The sequence below is a fragment of the Arvicola amphibius genome, chromosome X, assembly GCF_903992535.2.
Source record: "Arvicola amphibius chromosome X, mArvAmp1.2, whole genome shotgun sequence".
Taxonomy (NCBI): domain Eukaryota; kingdom Metazoa; phylum Chordata; class Mammalia; order Rodentia; family Cricetidae; genus Arvicola; species Arvicola amphibius.
Window position 1 is genome coordinate 3,830,933 of NC_052065.1, and position 20,091 is coordinate 3,851,023.

Genomic DNA, 20,091 nt, shown 5'->3' on the forward strand with positions numbered 1-20,091 from the left:
TTAAAATTTTACATTTGATGATGTTAAAATCTAAAACAATTCTTTACGAGGGTATCATTTTATGAGTAGGATTATTGCCTGTGCTTTAAAATTATGCTGGAGCTGAACTGGAAGCTTCTTCCCTGCTGGCTGGATTTCATAGTGCCAGAAAGTAGGTTACTGGGAAAGAAAAGTTATCAACAATCTTACCCAACAGTGAATCCTGTGGGTTATAATAATGACTTACCAAGTAAGATATGTCATGAAATGCAGCAATGGCATAGTTGATAGTAACATACTATTGATTGTATCTGGGGGCAGGTCCGAAGTAAGGAACTCATACCTAGTTCTGTAACTCTGATTATGAGCCCATGACTGGGGAAGTAATAGACCATAAAGATGAGCCTACTACTGATGTGGGATTCCCCTCTGTACACTGTGAATTTGTTTTATTATCATTGGTTAATAAAGAAACTGCTTTGGCCTGTGGCAGGGCAGACTAGAGATAGGCAGGAAAACTAAACTGAATGATGGGAGAAAGAAGTCAGAGAGATGCCATGTAGCTGCCAAACGAGACAGATGCCCCAGAACCTTACTGGTAAACCTCGAACCTTGTGGTAAGATAAATAGATTAATAGAAATGTGTTAAGATGTATGAGTTACTTAAGAAGCCTAAGCTATTGGTCAAGCAGTGTTATAATTAATACAGTTTCTGTGTGATTATTTTGGGTCTGGGCAGCTGGGAAATGAACGAGCAGCCTCCTACTACATACTACTATTGCTTTACTAAATAGTCATGTTATCAAACTGCTTTATAAATACTCATATTTACACCTATAGATAAGGGCTGAACCTGCCTTCTTCACAAATGCTTCTTACTATATCCAACCGTGGTTACTGCAGAAACCTCTAAGTAACTAAAATGTCTAGAATAAATGGTGAGTGCTAAAGCACAAATGGGACAGATCTATCACTCCCTCCAAAGTTCAATGAACATCATCAAAGAGGGAACAGGCAATATACGAGCCAGAGAATAAGAAGACATTCAGCAAAAAGGATGTCTTCTGGACATGAAATTGCCATTGCTCTCATGAAAGCATTACAGGTGTGGATTATCTATACAAGACAGCACACGAATGAGTCCCATCAATATTTTATCATGAGGAGTCTACAAGACCCCCTCCTTTACTAAGGTACTACTGGTAATGATGTATGTAGTCACTGATATATTGCCTTAACTCCAGCACATAACTTCCAATCATACTTGGGGAAGAAACACTAATTAAATTCAGTGGATTACACACAAAAAGAAGAATGGGGGATCGTTGAGAAGAGTTTCATTGGGAGAGGGAAGGGGATAAGAAAAGAAAAAAATGAAGGATAAAGACAACCAAAGTTCAAACAGAAAATAAAATGTTTCTTAGCTCTGACATCAATAATCAGAGAATTCATTCTTTTTGTTCCTAACGGAGATGTCTTCATCATAATGAAAATATTCATAGAAGATACTATTTCTGAACTCTCATACATTATAGATTGTCATACTAATTTCACTACTAGAAAAATAAGGGAGTTGAGACAAGTTCTTTAACTTTTGTAGGTTCAGTTCTTTACATGTACTATAATGGCAAATTAACAAGAGATTTCTAAAAGCTATTCCTTGTTCTAGCTTTCTTTCATAGCCTATACAGAGTACAAAGATGTCAGTGTGGTGAGAAACTAAACAGGGTTTTTTTTTCAGAAAATATTAATAAAATATTGTTTGAATTGTATTTAAGAATTTATGGCAGATTCTTTATTTTGGTTGTGAGTCTACCCTTTAGCTAATAGCTGGCCTTTAACTAATGCCTGAACCATCTCTCCAGCCCTTTAAGGCACATTCTTATAACAAAGAGGAACAAAACAAAGAGAGCTGGCAAGGTTTAGTGGGTAAAGGCATTTACCCCAAGCCAAAGGGCAGGAATTCCATCTCTGGAATACTCATGGTTAAAGGCAAGCATTGACTCTCCATGATGTCATCTAACACCCACATTGGTACCTTGGTGTAAGCAAACACACACTCACACACACACACACACACACACACACACACACAGTAAATAGACAAATGAATAAATGTAACAAAATTTAAAATCTTTTTAAAAAGAAAAGGGAGAAGTATTTATAATCTAATTCTCAGGAATGTCCCAATCATTTGCTAATAGTAAACCCACGTTGGTGGTGATTCAGATCTACCTTAAACATGAAGACGACACTGCTTTTGTTACACAGAAAATGGTTCTTGGTATTCTATTAGGCATCAGAATATAATTGATATGAAAATTCAAAAGAATCATTATCTCTGGAGGTCATTAAATCAAATGTGGGCATGGATTAGTAAGTTTAGGATCACAGACTTAGAATTTTAAAGAATAGTATATCCATTGTTCAGAATCATTTTATAGGAAAGGAAATCAGAAATCCAAAGTATTTACCATTGTTTATGGCATAAAAATACAGCTTCTCAACCATATGATCTCATTTGTTTGCTTTTGTAAATCGCTCGCTTTAAACCAGTGGTTCTGAACTTTCCTAATGTTGTGCCACTTTAATGAAGTTCCTCATGTTGTGGTGACCTCCAAACATAAAATTGTTTCATTGCTACTTCATAACTGTAATTGTATTAGTCACGATCCACAGGTTGAGAACCACTGCTTTAAACCTAAACCTAAATACATCAACCATTCCTGCCAAGAAAATCTAAAATATCCTTAAGTTTGAAATAAAGTATAAAATACTGCATACTATCAATTAGAAGCATATCAATATCAAATAGAGCTAACAAAAGAATCAAGAGAGCACTGTCTCTCAAATATTTAAAGTCAATACTGTTCGACTGACTATAAGAAGGCTCTTAACTTCCATGGTTAAAATTCCTCTGAATTATATATGTGAATTAACTTTATTTATATAATATATGCTAATGTCAAGAAAGAAAAAGCCATTTTTACCAAGGAAAACACAAATGGAAGTCACACTTAAAGAGAAAAGCAAAACTGCTGGTAATAAAAGAAATTAAATACTAGAATAAGATCTTTAGTAAACTTTTTAACCACCATTCTGTACAACATGGGAACTAATTTGCTGTCTTAACATTTCTCAATTGTCCCCCATCCAACTACCACTTTTAATACATGAATGAGAAAAGGTAATTTTTTTACCAGTCATTGTCTCTTGTTTTCAGTGATTCAAGATCAGAAAAAAAGTTTTTTTTTTCTTAAAATTGACTGTTTTCTATGAAAAGTCAATATGTTGTTATCACTTAAATGGCTAGTGGTCATAAGTGTCAGGTATGTATTATATTTAATGTACTCAGCATTTAATGATTACATGTATATAAAGCTGTTATACATGTTATAATAGTTAATATTTTATCAAAATCAGAAGTAAAATTGCAATGATCATGAAACTTTTAATAAAATAAAACTGGGAAGCACTGAAGAATCTTTCTATGTAGGGTCTCCTACTAAGAGGAGGTCTAAATTAATTCTGTAAACTTAGCCAATGATGACAATGTCATCAGCATCAATGCCATAGGACCTTTGGATTGAGTTTCTTTGCAGAATCAGTGGGATATAACATTCTATTCATTAGCTGGACTGATTAAATGATCAACTGATTCAAAAAATAATTTGAAGATAACTGTTCCAATAAAACTGTTAGAGAAATAAGTGGGCATAATAAAAATACACTGTATATATGGGTGTGCATAAAATTATTAAAGATTAAATAAATTGATTATATAGATGACAAAAGCTAGTACAAATAAAAGGCTTTCCAAGAGAGAGAGCCAGCATTCTTTTGAAATCCACCTTGTAGATAAATTTTAAAATCAACATAATTGCTTTTGTATACCATATTTTAGGGCAAGCTCATGTTATTAAGATTAAGTAAATAACTTTTAAATTAGAATATATTAAATTCAGTTTTCCTAAAGAACATCTAAAATATTATATTGTAATAAACTATTTTTCCACTGTCAAAATGTTATTCTAATTTTTTCTACCAAACTTAGTCATTTTGACTAATTATTCTTCTGAATTATCTATAAAGCATATTTTCATTATTTCCATTTTATCTATAAAAACCAATCGTTTCCAGTCACCTATCATGTTCAAATATTTTAAAACTTTTGATATTCACAGCATGTTTTTCTTTTGCGGGTTTCTTTAAATACAAAGCTTACAAAACCCAGAGGATTTCAAACAAAGCAAACTCTCCTTCATTCTTGAGATCATAGTTTAAAAAAACTTTGTTCAAAGGCAGAATACTTCACAAAGAAGACATTAATGCATACATTTAGTGCGGTATTCACAGAGCACGAAGTCCAGAGTGTTTAGCAGTAAGCCAGGGGGCAATTCTAGCACACCCATATCAGTTGTCAGTGTCAGCAGAACCGCACGCTTTTACAGAGAGATTACTAACAAAATCACCAAAAAGTTCAAATTGTGTTGATTATATTTGAGTTGTTAATAAATTAAGTTCTTGATTGTACTATATTTATTACAAGAGCTTGTTTTCTTTCTTTAGAATTTTCATATGAGCAAACTAGAAAACAAAGAAATTCTTAGTCAAAATTGCAGGAATTAAGTATTAAAATAGTTATATTTCAAAATATAATCTCATTTCTTAGAGATGTGACCACATCTTAGGTCTTAAATTAAAATCATCCTCTTAAACCAAATCCACAGATCTATCAAAGTGAAAATAAGGTGTTAATGACAAGACCATTGCATCCTTGCAGGAAAACAATCAGCAACTCTGCCACTATTTACAAACATCCTTATATTTATAGTTGAAAATCAATTATCAGACAGCACAACATTTATTTGCTCAAAATTTTCACGCCTTGTTTAACATTCCTGAACAAAAATGTCTGTGGGAAACAAAAACTACAATTTGAATGAGTGTTGAGAATCAGACTTTGTTAACGAAGTTTATAAGAGCAAGTGTTTGACTGCAAACTACTTAGCAGGTAAAATACAGAGAATAGGCTTAGTTTTGGTAATTTGCATCCTATCAATTATATTGCTTCCTTTTCTTTTCTGATATATATGTCCTGACAACCACAGGGCAATTTAAAAAGTTGATCAGGGAAGATGTTAATTTCAGTAGAATGGTAGCCAGGCACAGCATTCTTTTGAAAAGAAAAGTACTTTGCAAACCACTACAGTATATATTCCTAAGGTTAAAATGTAAGGTTATCACAAAGATTGGCTTACTGATGATATTTGAAACAAACCTTCACAATGAAAACCTTTATTGCAAGTGATATTTTTCTTTGTAAATATTTAGTTTTTATAATTCTAGTGAGATGTGTCAAAAACTATTTTTCATGAGACTATTGCTTAAATAACAAAAATTAAAAGTATGATATATTTGAATACTTATTTAAATATTTAAATAAATTTTTAATTTCAATATAGTTTAAGGTTCACAGAGAAGCTGGAAAAAATAGTATTGACAGTTTCTAGTTCCTATGTACCTTCCACCCAAATTCTCCTACTAATAGCTCATATCCGTATGGTGAAGATAGAGTTAGCATTGATATTTTGTTATTGAACTTCACATTTTTTGCCATTGGATTTTTTCCTAATGTGTTATTATCTTCGAGAATAGTATCCAGTATACCATAGTAACAATTTTATCACCATGTCTCTTTAGATTCTTCCAGTCTGTTTCTATTTACTTGGTGTTTGATGATCTTGATAAGGTTAAAGAGTATCAGTCAGATAGTTCTTAAAATATCCTTACATTTGGGTTTTCTAAAGTTTTATTTTTATAGTTAGAATTGGATTATAGGTTTGAGAGAAGAGACCACATAGAATTGTCCTCATCATACTTTATCAAGGATATATGACATTAAATTGCATATAGATGATAAGTTTGATCACCTGGCTAAGAAAGAAATTGGCAGGAGTCTATAAAATTACATGTTTCCCTCTTCCTACACTTTCCTAAGTGGAAACAAGTTATCATCAACAACCACGATCAAGGAGTTCAAATCTTAAGTACCAGTACCTTATAGTTAGAATGACATATCAAATGAGCCTGTCCTGTCACTATTTCTCCTAATATTCATTTTGATCTACCATCTCCTCTTCTGCTTCCTTATACGTATTATACTGAATGATTCCACATCTTCTAACGCTTCTTTTAAATCCAGATATATTCAATATATGTTGGCAAAAAATTAGCAGTTATTTTTTTCCCGTGGTGTGCTAGTTAGTTGTTTTTGTTTGGTTGTTTTTTTTTTGTTGTTGTTGTTTGTTTTTTGTTAACCTGATACAAACTATTTGTCTGGGAAGAGAAACGTCAATTGAAAAAAGGCCTCCATCAGACTGGCCTATAGGCTAGTCTATGGTGAATTTTCTTGATTAATGATTGATGTAGAAGAGCACAGCCCACTGTGAGCAGTACTACTTCTGGCTATGTGTGTCCTGCGAGGTCTAAGAAAGATTAGTGACTGTGAGTTTGGAGATCAAGCCAGTGAGCATCACTCCTTTGTGGTCTCAGCTCAGTTCTTGCCTCCAGGTTACCCCTCTGCTTAAGTTCCTGCCCTGCCTTTCCTCAATGATGGACTGTGATGTGGAAGCGGAAGACAATCAAACCTTTTCTCCCCGTGTTGCTTTTGGCTATGGTTTTTATCATAATAATAGAAAGTAAACTAGGACACATAGAGAAATCCATCTTATTTTATCATAAACATTCTTTTTTATTATAATAGGGCATTATAGTGATTTTCTTGAGATGGAGTCTTACAATGTTATGGAGGCTCATTTCAAACTCCTGGACTGAAGCAATCCTTCTGCCTCAGTCTTCAAAATAACTAAGAATACAGATACATACCACTATACCAAGATTCCAGTGTACTGATTTTAAATAAAAATCATGTAAGTATGGGACACCTCCTATGACTATTATTTCAGGATATATATATACACATACATACATACATACATATATATATAGTGTTATGTAAAAAGTGTTGGGTCCAAAAAAACTGATATGGGGAAAAAATAAGGGAGATAATAATGTGTTTATGTACTTGAAAGCTAAATAAAGAAAATATCTTTAGAGAATTTAACATTTATGAAACTATAAATTTGGCTAATCACTGACTAAAAATTAAGGATGCCAATGTGTGGTGGTGCACACCTTTAATCCCCACACTTGAGAGGCAAGTGGATCTCTGTGAGCTTGAGGCCAGCCTGATCTACAGAGTGAGTTCCAGGACAGCCAGAGCTATACAGAGTAACTGAGTCTCAGGAAAGCAAAACAAACAAAAACAAATTAAGAAATAAATTTCCTTGTTATTCCACTATATTTACTTATTCTCTCTCTCTCTCTCTCTCTCTCTCTCTCTCTCTCTCTCTCTCTCTCTTCCTCTCTCTTGTGTACCTCTTTGTGTGTGTGTATGTGTATCTGCATGTCTATGCGTGTGTATGCATGTGCACTAGTTTTCAGTATAAACACAACAATTTTCTGGCAAAGTAGCCTCATCTCAAAGAAACAAACATAAGAAACCACTGCATTTAAATACAAACCAGAAATATACAAAAATTAATTTAGATGGAGATCTACAATATTATTGCATTCAGGTCTTTCTCTTACCAGAATTCTTTTAAATATAGATATCAACAACTATATTATAAAAAATGATGAAATGACTGAAAAGAATCATAAAAAGTAATGTATACTGTAGGAAAAAATATGTGCTTTTTATATCAAGTGGACAAGGCCAAATGAACGTCAAAACAATTGTCAGAGTATTGTGATTATTTCATTAACAACAGAGAGATTTGAAATTAATTATTCCCATTATAACAAGTTAAATTTTGTTTGTTTCTTTTTTGTTTTTGTTTTTCTTTTCTTTTTTTTTTTGAGACAGGGTTTCTCTGTGTAGTCCTGGCTGTCCTGGAGCTCACTCTGTAGTCCAAGCTAGCCTCAAACTCACAGGGATCCACCTGCCCTTGCCTCTTGAGTGTGCTACCACTGTCTGGCTAAATTAAGTTCTTCTCACTTGTTTAAAATTCCATTCTAAAATTATCTGAATTCTATTAATGAAAAAATGGAGAAATACAAGGCATCATCTTGTTTTAACTCTGAACAAATTCTACTTAGGTTGCCTCAGACATATCAGAATACATGTTTAATACATATATAAAATTATATGCAAATTATATGCATTACTTTAAGTAAACGACATCTTTAAATCATTATACCTAATAAATATATACTATACCTTTCATTAGTATTTTATAGGTAATTCACTGATCAAACACCTATCTCAACTTGATCACTATAAATTTTATTTATTTCATGATTTTTGATTATATTAAATTTTCTTTAGTGTTTAAATTACTTTACTGGTTCACTAAACCATCACATATCATAATTTAGATTCATAATATTTTTTAAAGAAAACAATTTTAAGGAACCAATTAACATCTGGTATATATGTAAGGGCTTAAGATCTATAGGATCACAATGAATACAATCTTCAAAGAAACACTTTGTCCTGGGGAAATTCAGGTTGGCAAGCTTGAGAGCAGGTGCCTTTACCCTGCCCTCTACTGGTTCCCTTATCTCATCTTTTAGGATTATTAATATTAAATGTAAAGTTCCTAAGACATTTATAGGTTTGGCAAATGAGAACCAAGTTATACTACATAGTATTTGCAAAATACTTCAAAATATTAAAAAGAATCTGTCAGTCCAAATAAGCTATAATTTGAACTAAAACCACAAGCTAGTTCTACCTATGGTATTTTCAGTGTGAAAATGTCTCCTGGAAAATATGATGCTTGAAAACACTATTTTTTCAGGTCAAACAACTTCTTTCCAATTTTGTAGGTATTATGTATGGCTTTTATCGGCAAACACTTTTGTCATGTGTCAAAAGCAATCTTCAACTGAAGTCCAAATAAATGTAACCTCAAGAAACAAGTTTTTAGCACAAACTCAAACATTATACCTATAGACAAACTGAAAAGCAAAATTAATCATACACAGAAGTCTATGTAGCAATTTAACACCCAAATGATAGCATCTGTTCTGATAGCGGAGAGGCAAGTGAGCATGCTTCTCAATAAGAAAGGCTTCAACCACTATCCCAAAGACTGCCACAAAGCTTGGCTTGCCACCAATATGGAGGGAACAGAGAGAAAACACCTATCTATGTATGCCATACCATATAGTAGTGGTTCTCAACCTTCCTAACACTGCGACTCTTTAATACAGTTCCTCATGATGTAGTGATCCCCAACCATAAAATTATTTTGTTGCTACTTCATAACTACAATTTTGCTACTGTTATGACTTATAATGTGAATATCTGATATATAGAATATCTGATGTTTGACCCTTTTGAAAGGGTTGTTCAGCCTCAAAGGGGTCACAATCCACAAACTGAGAACCGTTGTCATATAGGCTTTATACCATATGAAATGTGTTTTTTTATTTAAGTTCTAGAAGTATTAAAAGTTAGCAATGGGATTACTGAATTTCTATATTTTGAGCAAAATGAGCTGATATTCTACATTTTATACTTTGTATGTATTTAATACCTTCATGGCCCATGTTGGAAACTAAAACGTAAATCAGTCATGTGAAATTAAAACACAAATTTTCTGCACTGAAAGGAGGAAAAAAACCACAAAGATCCAGTACTGTTAAATTTTTTAAAAATAATGCAAATAGTTGAAGAAAATATACAGTATAAGAAGTAACTTCTACACACATAGTACACATAAAAATTTAACAAATAGATTCTTTAAATTGACCATTCAGAATTATTTAAGGTTACTATTTAAAAGATTTATTAATTATATTATAACCATATTATTAGAAAGTGAATTTTATGATAATCTTTGATAAACAATGTGATAAAAGTATGACTCTCCACATTTTCAGTTTGTTTCCAAACTGGGAATAAGAAATAAATAAGCTCATTCTACAAAACCTTATCTATCATTAAATATTAATAAATATTAAGTAATAGTAATGATATATGAAAACCATATCTCTAGTACTTCTTAATGAGCAGAAATCAAGAAGATTAACAAATCATGATAAAATAAGTAATCTTTTGTTCACTTAAATATAAATGGAAGAGCCAATGCTACTGCCCCTTAAAATAAATTGCACAATTAAAAAAAAGGAAATAAACCAGTAAGATCCAGGATTTAAGCCAGCCTTCTGTTGATTTGTAGGTACAACTTGAGAAAACATGCTGTAGACTTGCTTTGAAATAACAGATGTTTAAGAAACAAAATAAAAAGTTCAAGTAAGGAAGAAAATAGAATATTGAAATATTTTAAAAGGCAACTAGTATAATATAATGTCTTCTTATATATCACTGTATCTAAAGACTATACATTCTATCAGACAAGACTAATGTCTAAGAACATTAATGTCAAGTAAATATATAATAGACATGTATAATACTTGACAAATATTTTATATGTTAATATTAAAGTTTTAGTTTACTTAGTATAGCTTAGCTTCTGAAAAATTTTAAATTGTGCTAAAATATTATACAGATGAACATAAATTTTTCTTAATTTAAATTTTTAATGAATTGATATAAGTATTGGTAAATCTTGATATTAAATGAAGAAGGTAATGCAAAGTTACATTAGGGTTATTATAATTTAAATTAAAATTAAAAAAGAAATTAAATATATCTAAAGTTTTAAAATTTCTACCATAGAGAATGAATATTTGCTTGTAAATAAAATCAGGATACAAGTGCAAATCATAATTCTGTAACATTATCTAAGATATTGTGGAGGACTCCAAAGAAACAGTTCATCCAGATACAAAAGGATCGATGCAACATATGAACTCACAGAGACTGTGGCAGCACACACGGGGCCTGCACAGGTTCATATGAACTCACAGAGACTGTGGCAGCACACACGGGGCCTGCACAGGTTCATATGAACTCACAGAGACTGTGGCAGCACACACGGGGCCTGCACAGGTTCATATGAACTCACAGAGACTGTGGCAGCACACACGGGGCCTGCACAGGTTCAAGGAAAATGCAGTCACAGCTCAGAGACAGAGAGGCATACATGATCTCCCATCTCTAACAAGGAAGCAATCTGCAATTGATGCTTGCAAAAGGAAAACATTAGTTTTCTTCAATGGAGTCCACTGGGTATATTAACCACACTTAACGGTAGTCCACATGCCCAACACAAATAAATTCATTAGTGCTTTTGTAGACATTTTATGTTGGGGCAATTTTTTTTGTCTTACTGGTCTTCTGCTTGTACATTATGGTTTCTGATTTTGTGTTTTTATAGGTTTTGTTTTTTGTTGTTTGGGGTATATGTGGGTGTTTCTTGTGGTTTTTTACTTTGTTTGTTGTTTTAAAATTCTGGTTTGGTTCTTTGTGTGTTTGTTTGCCTGGTTTCCTAAAGAAAGAGAAAAAAAAAAAGAGCATGGAGTTGGGTGGTTGGGAAGGTAGGGAAGAACTGGGAAGAATTGAGAAATGGGAAAGGATGGTCAGAATATAACTCTTTTCAATAAAATGTAAAAAAAAATCAGCATGGTTATGTTAAGGTCTGAAGATTTCACTTAAAATAACATGCATTACCAACTTTAAATTGAGAAGACAAATACTCCATTAAGAAATTCTCTAGTAGCACTGATTTAGTAGAATGTAACTCTCACAAAATCTACATGGGGTACATTCATTCAACAAGCTATACTTCATATTGAGTCTTCCATATATATTCTTATAAAATAACCTCCAAAACAAACTTATATGTACTTTAAAATTAAAATTATGTTTATCAAAGAAAGGAGGAAAGATATAAAATTACAAAAAAGAATTTAAAAGTATCTTAAGTGTTTTAATTCCTAATATTATAACATAAGTTCCACATTAAAATAATGATGATAATCTTTCTTTAAAAGTAGCTATTTCTCCAATTATGTACTTAATTTAGTCAATTTTATTTTCGCCATTGGAAAAAATACACTTAACTTTCTTGTATAAGCTTTTATTAAACAAACAAACAAACAAACAAAAGTTAAAAAGCCCAAGGCTTTCTATCAATTCCAGTCTCCCATATACTCGCAAATAGAAAGTTTTTTCTGAAATATAAAATGGTGAAATAATCAGGATATTTGGATAAAAAAATAAATGTTTAGAAAAGGTATGCTTAAGCCGGGCGGTGGTGGCGCAGAGGCAGGCGGATCTCTGAGTTCGAGGCCAGCCTGGTCTACAAGAGCTAGTTCCAGGACAGGCTCCAAAGCCACAGAGAAACCCTGTCTCGAAAAATCAAAAAAAAAAAAAAAAAAAAAGAAAAGGTATGCTTCTTTTTTAAACTAAGTTTTTGTTTATAGGTAGTTGTATATAGTGCTAGTATACTTAAATTAGAAAATATTTGTATCATATTTATAATAGCTATGGCATAAGTAGCAATGTCATCCATTAATTATTGAAATTAATATTTCTTAACAAAACAAGTCTAAGCTATGATTTAGGACTTTGAACTGGGTAAAGCCAACACAACTAAGAAATATGACTAATACAACCCTACCTTAGTCTGTATTCTGGCATACAGCATGCACTCTGGCAACAAAGTATACTTTAAAGCACTATAAGGGACTTTATGTGCATGCGTTGTCATTTAGGAAAGCAGAGTTGCCGATAGACCAGTAATCTGAAAATAAATTGATTTATTCCTTCACTCAACAAATATTTTGCGAATGTATATATTACCACATTCTATTGCATACATTGTTACATAAAACATATGGGGTTCCTGTCTTCGTTTAGTAGAACAGCTAGACATTAAATAATCATATGAAGTACTGACTAAAAACGTTTGGTAAATGGGACACAGGAGACAGGGGCTGCAGAACAGTAATGTACAACTAAAGATTTTATGAGATTTGTGGAAGATGGGAAGACTTCTCTGATGTGTAGGAGGAGAAGCTTGAGACCTGAAGGAATAATAGAATAAAGGGAAGAAAAGAGGAAAGTATATATAAAGTACAAAGGCCTAGTGGTGGGCAAACCAAAAGGATTGAGGAACCCAGTGTAGTTGCTGTCTGACATGAGGCTTACCTCACAGGCAGTAATGAAACTAAACGGTGTCTTAGGTCACGTTAAGGACTTTGACCTTTAGCCTAAAACAGTGAAAAGTCATTTAAAAGGGGGGGGGGGACAAGAAGTGAGAAGTTATGATCTGCTAAGAATCATTTTTAAAGAGTTCATTGTGGCTGTAGGTTTATTGATCACACAAAATTAAGATGCAATAAATAAATCTTAAGAGAAAGTCAAAAATTTGCCCTTTGTAGTGATGGTAAAAAAATAAGACAAATTTCCCTTTTCTAAAGCCAACTAGCACTCCTCAAGCTTTTCACCATGTCTCCATGATTGCAGAGCAGGGTACTGCTAGCCCTAGGAGGTTTGAGGGGTGCAGCTTTAAACGTCCTACTGAAAGCCCAGAATTCCTGAAATCATACCAATTTTGCTTTCTGCATCATGGATGTAAAACTCATATTTGTTTTAATTTAAAATAATATTTAAGTTTTGTCAACAAAAATGAGCTATTCAGCTTTTGATCATTTGCCTTTCACAGTCCGAGAAATACCCCTTCTCCAAGCACAGGCCTATGCTATTAATGAAAATGGGATTCACTCACTGAATGTTATACAACAGAATGATTCCACATTAAAAACTATACTTCCTGTTTTCAGACACTAGACAACTATAAAAGTCACGAAAAAATTTTACATTCCAATTTTCCAAATCACTTGCTCTCTATTGCCCTCTTTAAATTACTTTGATACGCTATCCTTCTATTACTCTTACAGAAACGAACATTGTATATTTCATAATAGTCTGGCCTGTCAAGTACTGTAAAGAAGTTGCACTGAAATTTAAAAGTTATTAGGAACAAATTAAGACCTAATCCAAGGTTGCACTGCTATAAATGAAAATGATAATTTATCATTGCTTTAAGAACAGTATTAATATCCAAAAGACTAGTTTAGTTTTTCACATAAGAATCTGGATCAGTAAAATTCTAAATATCCAACACTATGTTAATGATGTAATTAATCTTCAAAATAACTACTTTAACATTATTTCCAGATTATTCCTCAGAAACAGATTTGAAACAGCTGTACCAATTCAATACACATTCTTTGTGGGCTGAGTTTTGGCAGTCAAAGTTTTATAGTGTGGTATTTATTTAAACTCAGGACACGATGAGAGTTTTATTGTCTTTCTCATATGCAGATTTGTTCTTGTACTTTTTGTCACCTACTCACACTCCTCCCTCACTTTGCCTCTCCTGCCCACTTTCCCACTTCAACCAGACAAATCCAGATAAACCCTTTCAGTTAACACCCCCTACTGAATCTCCACAATCTCTTGATATGCCTCCTACGTTAAGATACATTTCTTTTAGAACACACCTTAATTAAATAGTTCAAATAGTTGCTAAACCCCATCCTCTCAGTATAGCCCTTCTTGGTTCACAAACCTTATCATCTCTTTTAGTTGGTGTTTGCATGGATAACACAAACTTTTAAATATTTTCTATGTGTACTGGTTTGTTCCTGTCTTTATCCTGAATGGGTTTTTTTATGACATTGTTGTCACTGACAGAGATAATTTCTTTAAAGCAGAGACTATTCTTTTAACTCATTAAAACACTTTCCATGCAGATGCACTCAGTAAATAATACCCAAGGAGCTGATTATAGTCATATAGTTCATTGCTTTCTTTCTAATCATGACTAAATTTGTGAACGTTAGAAATCAAATGTCAATGACAATATAAATCAAATGTTACTTGTGGACTACACCTATCAGAAGGTAAATGTCCTTTTTTTTCTTACATAAAATTATAAGAATTCCCATTAGAAAAAAAAGAAGCAAAACTGTCAAATCCAAAGTGGATTGCTGTGCCTATCCATTTACCTTGAATTTGAAAAAAGGATCAATATTTCAAAAGTAATATAACCAATGTGATCAATTCAGTTTAACATCTTTTCCTTACAGCGTATACAGTTTTGAGTTCCTGCCATAAATGTTTCTAGCTTCTTTTCCTCAATTCAATTTAATTTAAAAGGTTGATAATTTCCTTTATACAATTAAGATGCATTTCTACCTAAGCTCTGATGTCCTATGAGGGGAAAAAGAATTATTAATCACCTGCCAAAATTTCTGTCTTATCAGATATAGTCTCCTCTACATCATTTCACATTTATACTGAATAGACATCATGCAATCACTACATTTCCCTCTAGTATAGGATTGCATGCATAACATTAAGCTTGGGTTTTTGTAATACCTAAAATAATTTCATTTTCTATGCTCAAGATGGCTGAGTCATCAGTATAGAAATCAGAAGTCAGGGACTACTTCTTGAACAAAATGTTTTATTATGATCAAGAAAGAATAGAGCAATTGATTGTAGAAAAGGTTAAAGACTATCTTAAAATTTTAGATTATTTTGGCAATTATAAATGCTGTGAGATTAAGTCCCAGAAATCATAAGAAAAGACCAGCAAAGGGGGCCTTCTGCTTTGCTCTGAAGATGATAGCCATTTTATTTAACTCAGAAAGAGATTAAAGCTCACTAGAAGAATATCATAAAGGGAAATGGTCCTAGAAAATAATTATCTTGGTCATATGGATATTTTTGCATTAGTCTCAAAGTTCAAAAAAATTATGAAAGGGAGAGTGAAATTACTTGGTATAAGATGGACAAGGAAATTTAATAATAAAATTAATAAGAGGAACACTGAAGTGTTCAGAGGTTTTTGTTATGTTTTAGTGAGAAAAAAATAAAGAAAACAGGGACTCATGTAACTATAGATTATGAAGCATTTCTAGGATTGTCAAATAAACAAAGAGGAACTGAAAAATAACATTTTAGATTAACAGGTTCAACAACAAATTAGAAAGATATTGGTTTATCTTATTGTTTATGACTTTTCTCGGTAACTTGCTTGCCTTTGTTGATGCTGAAAATGTCTGTTTTAAGACTTAATTTGTCAAAACTCTAAGATAATTGAACATACTTTCCAACTGAAGGTTGGTTTCAAGGCTAATAAAGGGGATGAATATATTGATTTTCTCCAACAGCAATTTTATAAACTTAATTTTTAGGTAATGTAAAAGTTTATGAGCTATCACCAAATATCAAGAAGTACTATAAAAATAATGTGGAATAGAAGTCTTTATTTTTCTGACTCCTAAGTAGATCATGCATTGTGCATTTCCTGCAAAAATGACAATGTGCTATATCAAATATTCATTGCAAGCAGAAAAGCTGATCAGCACTGTACTTACAAAGAGTGAATGAGCAACTTACATCTTTGCTAAAAATTAATATATACATTTTATATTGGCATCACCTTCAAATACATTTAAATAAAAATAATAAATCAAAATGAATTGTTACGATAATGGTCCTTCATAAAACAATCTGAACACATGCTATGAAAGCTCAATAAAGTTATTTTTCTCCTTCGTTTCCTTCTTTGATGACTTAGTTTCTATATAATTTCTATAAATTTATTGGTACTTTTTTCCTGCTTAATCAATAAATAAAGTCCAGGAAAAAAATATGAAGTATGTGCCTGACTAAAACAGTATAAGTAGCTATGATTGTGACCAGTTGAAAGGTAAAAGCATTAAGGAAGATAAAGCTGTCACAGAAGGAATACACTCTAAAGAACTCCCAGGATGTTGACATTATTCAAAAGTCTTACTCAGTTTTTTTTTTTTTTTTTTTTTTAGGGGCTGAGGATTTAGCTCACTGGATGCTTACCTAACATGAAGAGTTAGGTACACAGAGTTCAAGACCAGCCTCTGCTATTTGAGATTCAAACAACAACAAAGTGTTCTCATGCTTTAGTACTGGCTTTATAACACTACATAAAAAAAGCATTAAGCAAGGTTTAATCATTTCAAAGCTATAGGCTAAATTAGCAGTTGGCTTTTAAACATTTCTGCAACTGAGGAAAGTGTGAAAACTATTTTTGTCCTTTGCTAAAGTTTTCTGGTGGAAAATAGTAGAGAAAATTAACTAAGGTAACAACAGTAGAAGGGGCAAGTTAAGGAAATGCTCATTTCCTTCGACTATTTTAAAAAAATCTTTTCTGATAGAATCTCAAATTTATATGACTATCACAGAAATTTGAACAATAAGCGGTTTGGTAATTAAAGCAACTGCTCTCCCACTGTCATCTAGTCTTTTGTTATACAAAAGCATTTAAATTCTACCTTTGGTTACCTTGGCTGGCTCCTACTTTGGCTGGCTCCTACACTTACCTAAGGGTTTTTTCAGGTAGCTGAAAAATATGTCACCAACAAGTACCAAAACAAGTTATTCAACTTAAATATGTAAACTTAAAATTCCAGCAAATAGTCTTTACCAAAGTGCAAAGAAACTGCAGTTTGCACTGGAGAACGTTTGAAAGGACCAGTGTACTGGAAAGCTGATAATGTGTGTCAGATTACATACATCATCTGGTGGGCTTGCTTCCGGGGACCTAAAACGGTGGAGAGAAGGGGAAACGCGAGACTGCAACTGGGTAGGAGGTAAAGAAGATGGAGTATGCAGCACTCAGTACAGGCGTCATGGGAATTTCTAGAAGGCAGTCCATGGAGGTAATCTGACTCCCATGAAGCCAAGACTCCTTTTCTCTGAATACTGTGGCAGCAACAGACTAGAGCTAAACTCACCTTTCAGGCAAATTCAAAGAAAGAGATTTAATTAAGCATTCTTTCTTCCTGTGAATACTCTGTCTTCCATGACTGAGAAACTGAAAAGAGATTTTTTTTTCTCCTGAGTGGGGAAAAGGGAGAGAAAGGGAGGGAGGGAGGGAGGGAGGGAGAGAGAGAAAGAGAGAGAGAGAGAGAGAGAGAGAGAGAGAGAGAGAGAGAGAGAGAGAGAGAGAGAGGGAGGGAGAGAGAGGGAGGGAGAGAGAGAGTGTGTGTGTGTGTGTGTGTTGGGGAGGTTAGTAGGAAACCAGGAAGCTGGAATTTTAATAGGAAATATGGAAAGAAAACAAGCAGCAGAAAAGATGAGCCATTGCTGGACTTTGTCTTAGTCATCTTTATAACCCCCATGACACCCAATGCAGTGCACACAGGGGGCGGTGGATAAATAATGAATTAGCTTTAATTCAATTCACTTGCACTTACACTGTGCTTTGTAGTTACAAAGCATTTTCCCCACATATTAGATGAGAAAACAAAGTAAGTGAGGAGTAGCAGGGCAAATCAGTGAGAAAAGGAAGCAAAACAGATAAAGGGAAATCCAGAAGAATAAGCAAACGTCCGAAAAGGCATGAGGAAAATAAGGGGAGAATTGAGATTCTCCCTATTACTTTCAATACCTTCCAATCAACCACCCACCTTCCATTTTCAAGTACGTAGATCTTAAAAAGTCTGGCTACTAAGCCAGACTTAGAAAGGGGGCTCCTTCATCTTTGGAAAGGGCATTTCCAGACATAATGCTTGGAGACTACGCATCTTAAGTTTGTGTGCTCGGGTACCACTTCAAGCATTCTCCAAGCGTGTTCAAGAATCTTTTATTCCAGCCTAGACATCCCTTTCTCAGAGTTCGGTCTGGGGATGGATTGGAGAGATCCCATACAAGCCCCACAACTCAGACAACAGAGGGAGATAGTGAGACGGGAAAGCCCAGAGACTAGAGAAAAAGCCCACATTTGCGACTAGAAGGAGGTTTGAAACTGGTTATTAGAAATTGTCGGGGGCTGGGGGAGCCTTCAAGATGGAAGAAAGGGGAGAGTACTTGAATGCGCACCACTTTAAACCTGACGTTGAGCTTTTAACAAGAAGCAGCTAGAGGTCTAAAGCCTCTGCATACTTCAACCTAGGAAAGCAAAGGATATGCTAGGGTGCCCAGGAGGGAACCTACATGTATCAGCAGGGATGCTGTCCCAAGGGAAGCATGTTTCCCTCACCCCAAAGTAGCGCGCCCCCTTCCCAAATCATCCTCAGCCTAGCCTGGAGAAAGGGGTCCCTAGTTTCCAACCCAAGCGACTGCATCCTGACCCCATTATGCGGGCTTAAAAGTTGCCAGGAGAGTTGGCACTGGGGAAGGCACTTGGCAGGTTGAGACCTAGAAGGGGTCTCAGGTTTCCAGGAACAAAGGGACCAGGGAAGGGGCAACCGTGAGACTAGGTTCGGGGGCTCCTCCCTTAGCTGGGAAACAAGGGTCGCCGCGTCCTCCCGGCCCGAAGGCGTCGAGGGAAGCGGGAAGTGGCTAAGATGATGTGCCGGGATTCCACCGCCCTGCTTCCAGCTTCAACCAGGTGGCGCCCGCCGCCCTCTCGCTCCCCTCGCCCCTCGGGCTGAAGACAAAAGGAGACCAGGGTCCCCGAGTCCCTAACAGAGCCCGAGGACCCCCCGTCCATCCCCAGGGAGGACCGCTAGCAGTCGGTTGGAAGCTCCCAGAAACGGATTGTGCCCTGGCGGGCGCCCCTCCCTCATACCGGGACCCTGTGCCCTCAGGGTCGCCTCGCCCTCCCCACAGAGGGCATTACCTTTCATCCAGTCCACTACTTGACTCGGAGACCATTTGCTCACCGGTTCCATGATCAGAGCCATGGGTGGCGGGGTCGGTCGGTGCCGCGTGGGACGCGGAGCTCGGACAGAAAGCGAAGTCCGCAGCCCGAGGCACCCTCAGGTGGGGTCGGTGGCCGGCCGCAGGCTCCCGGGGTGGGCGGCTCGGAGAGGATGGCTTTTGTGTGGCGGTCCCGAGGCTGGAGCGTCGGAGGCGAGCGGGCGCGGTGGGTGGGAGCGGCGACGGCTGGCCGGGGAAAAAGCGCTGGGGTCGGCTCGGTCCCAGCCCTGGCGGCGGCCGCTGCTGCAGCCTCCGCCGCTCAGCCCCGGGTGTGCGGTGCGTTCCCGCGGGGCTTCAGTTCATGGCTCGAGCCGCCGAGGGTCGCCGCGGCGGGAGAAGGCAGGAGGCGCCGTGGCAGCGCCGCAGCCAACTTGCCCGCTCGCTCGCCTTGGAGCGCGGGAGTGGAGCCCCCGGCACGACGAGCCGCCGGGCGG

At 35.3% G+C, this 20,091-nt stretch overlaps 1 protein-coding gene across 1 annotated transcript in view; it reads right to left on the bottom strand.

Annotated features, from left to right (window-relative positions):
- Positions 1–19,641, bottom strand: part of Cnksr2 (connector enhancer of kinase suppressor of Ras 2) — a 224,261-nt gene extending 204,620 nt beyond the window's left edge. The window contains 1 exon segment of the mRNA XM_038316573.1: positions 19,578–19,641. Coding sequence (XP_038172501.1) covers positions 19,578–19,641 — 64 coding nt within the window.
- Between the last annotated feature and the right edge of the window lie 450 nt (positions 19,642–20,091).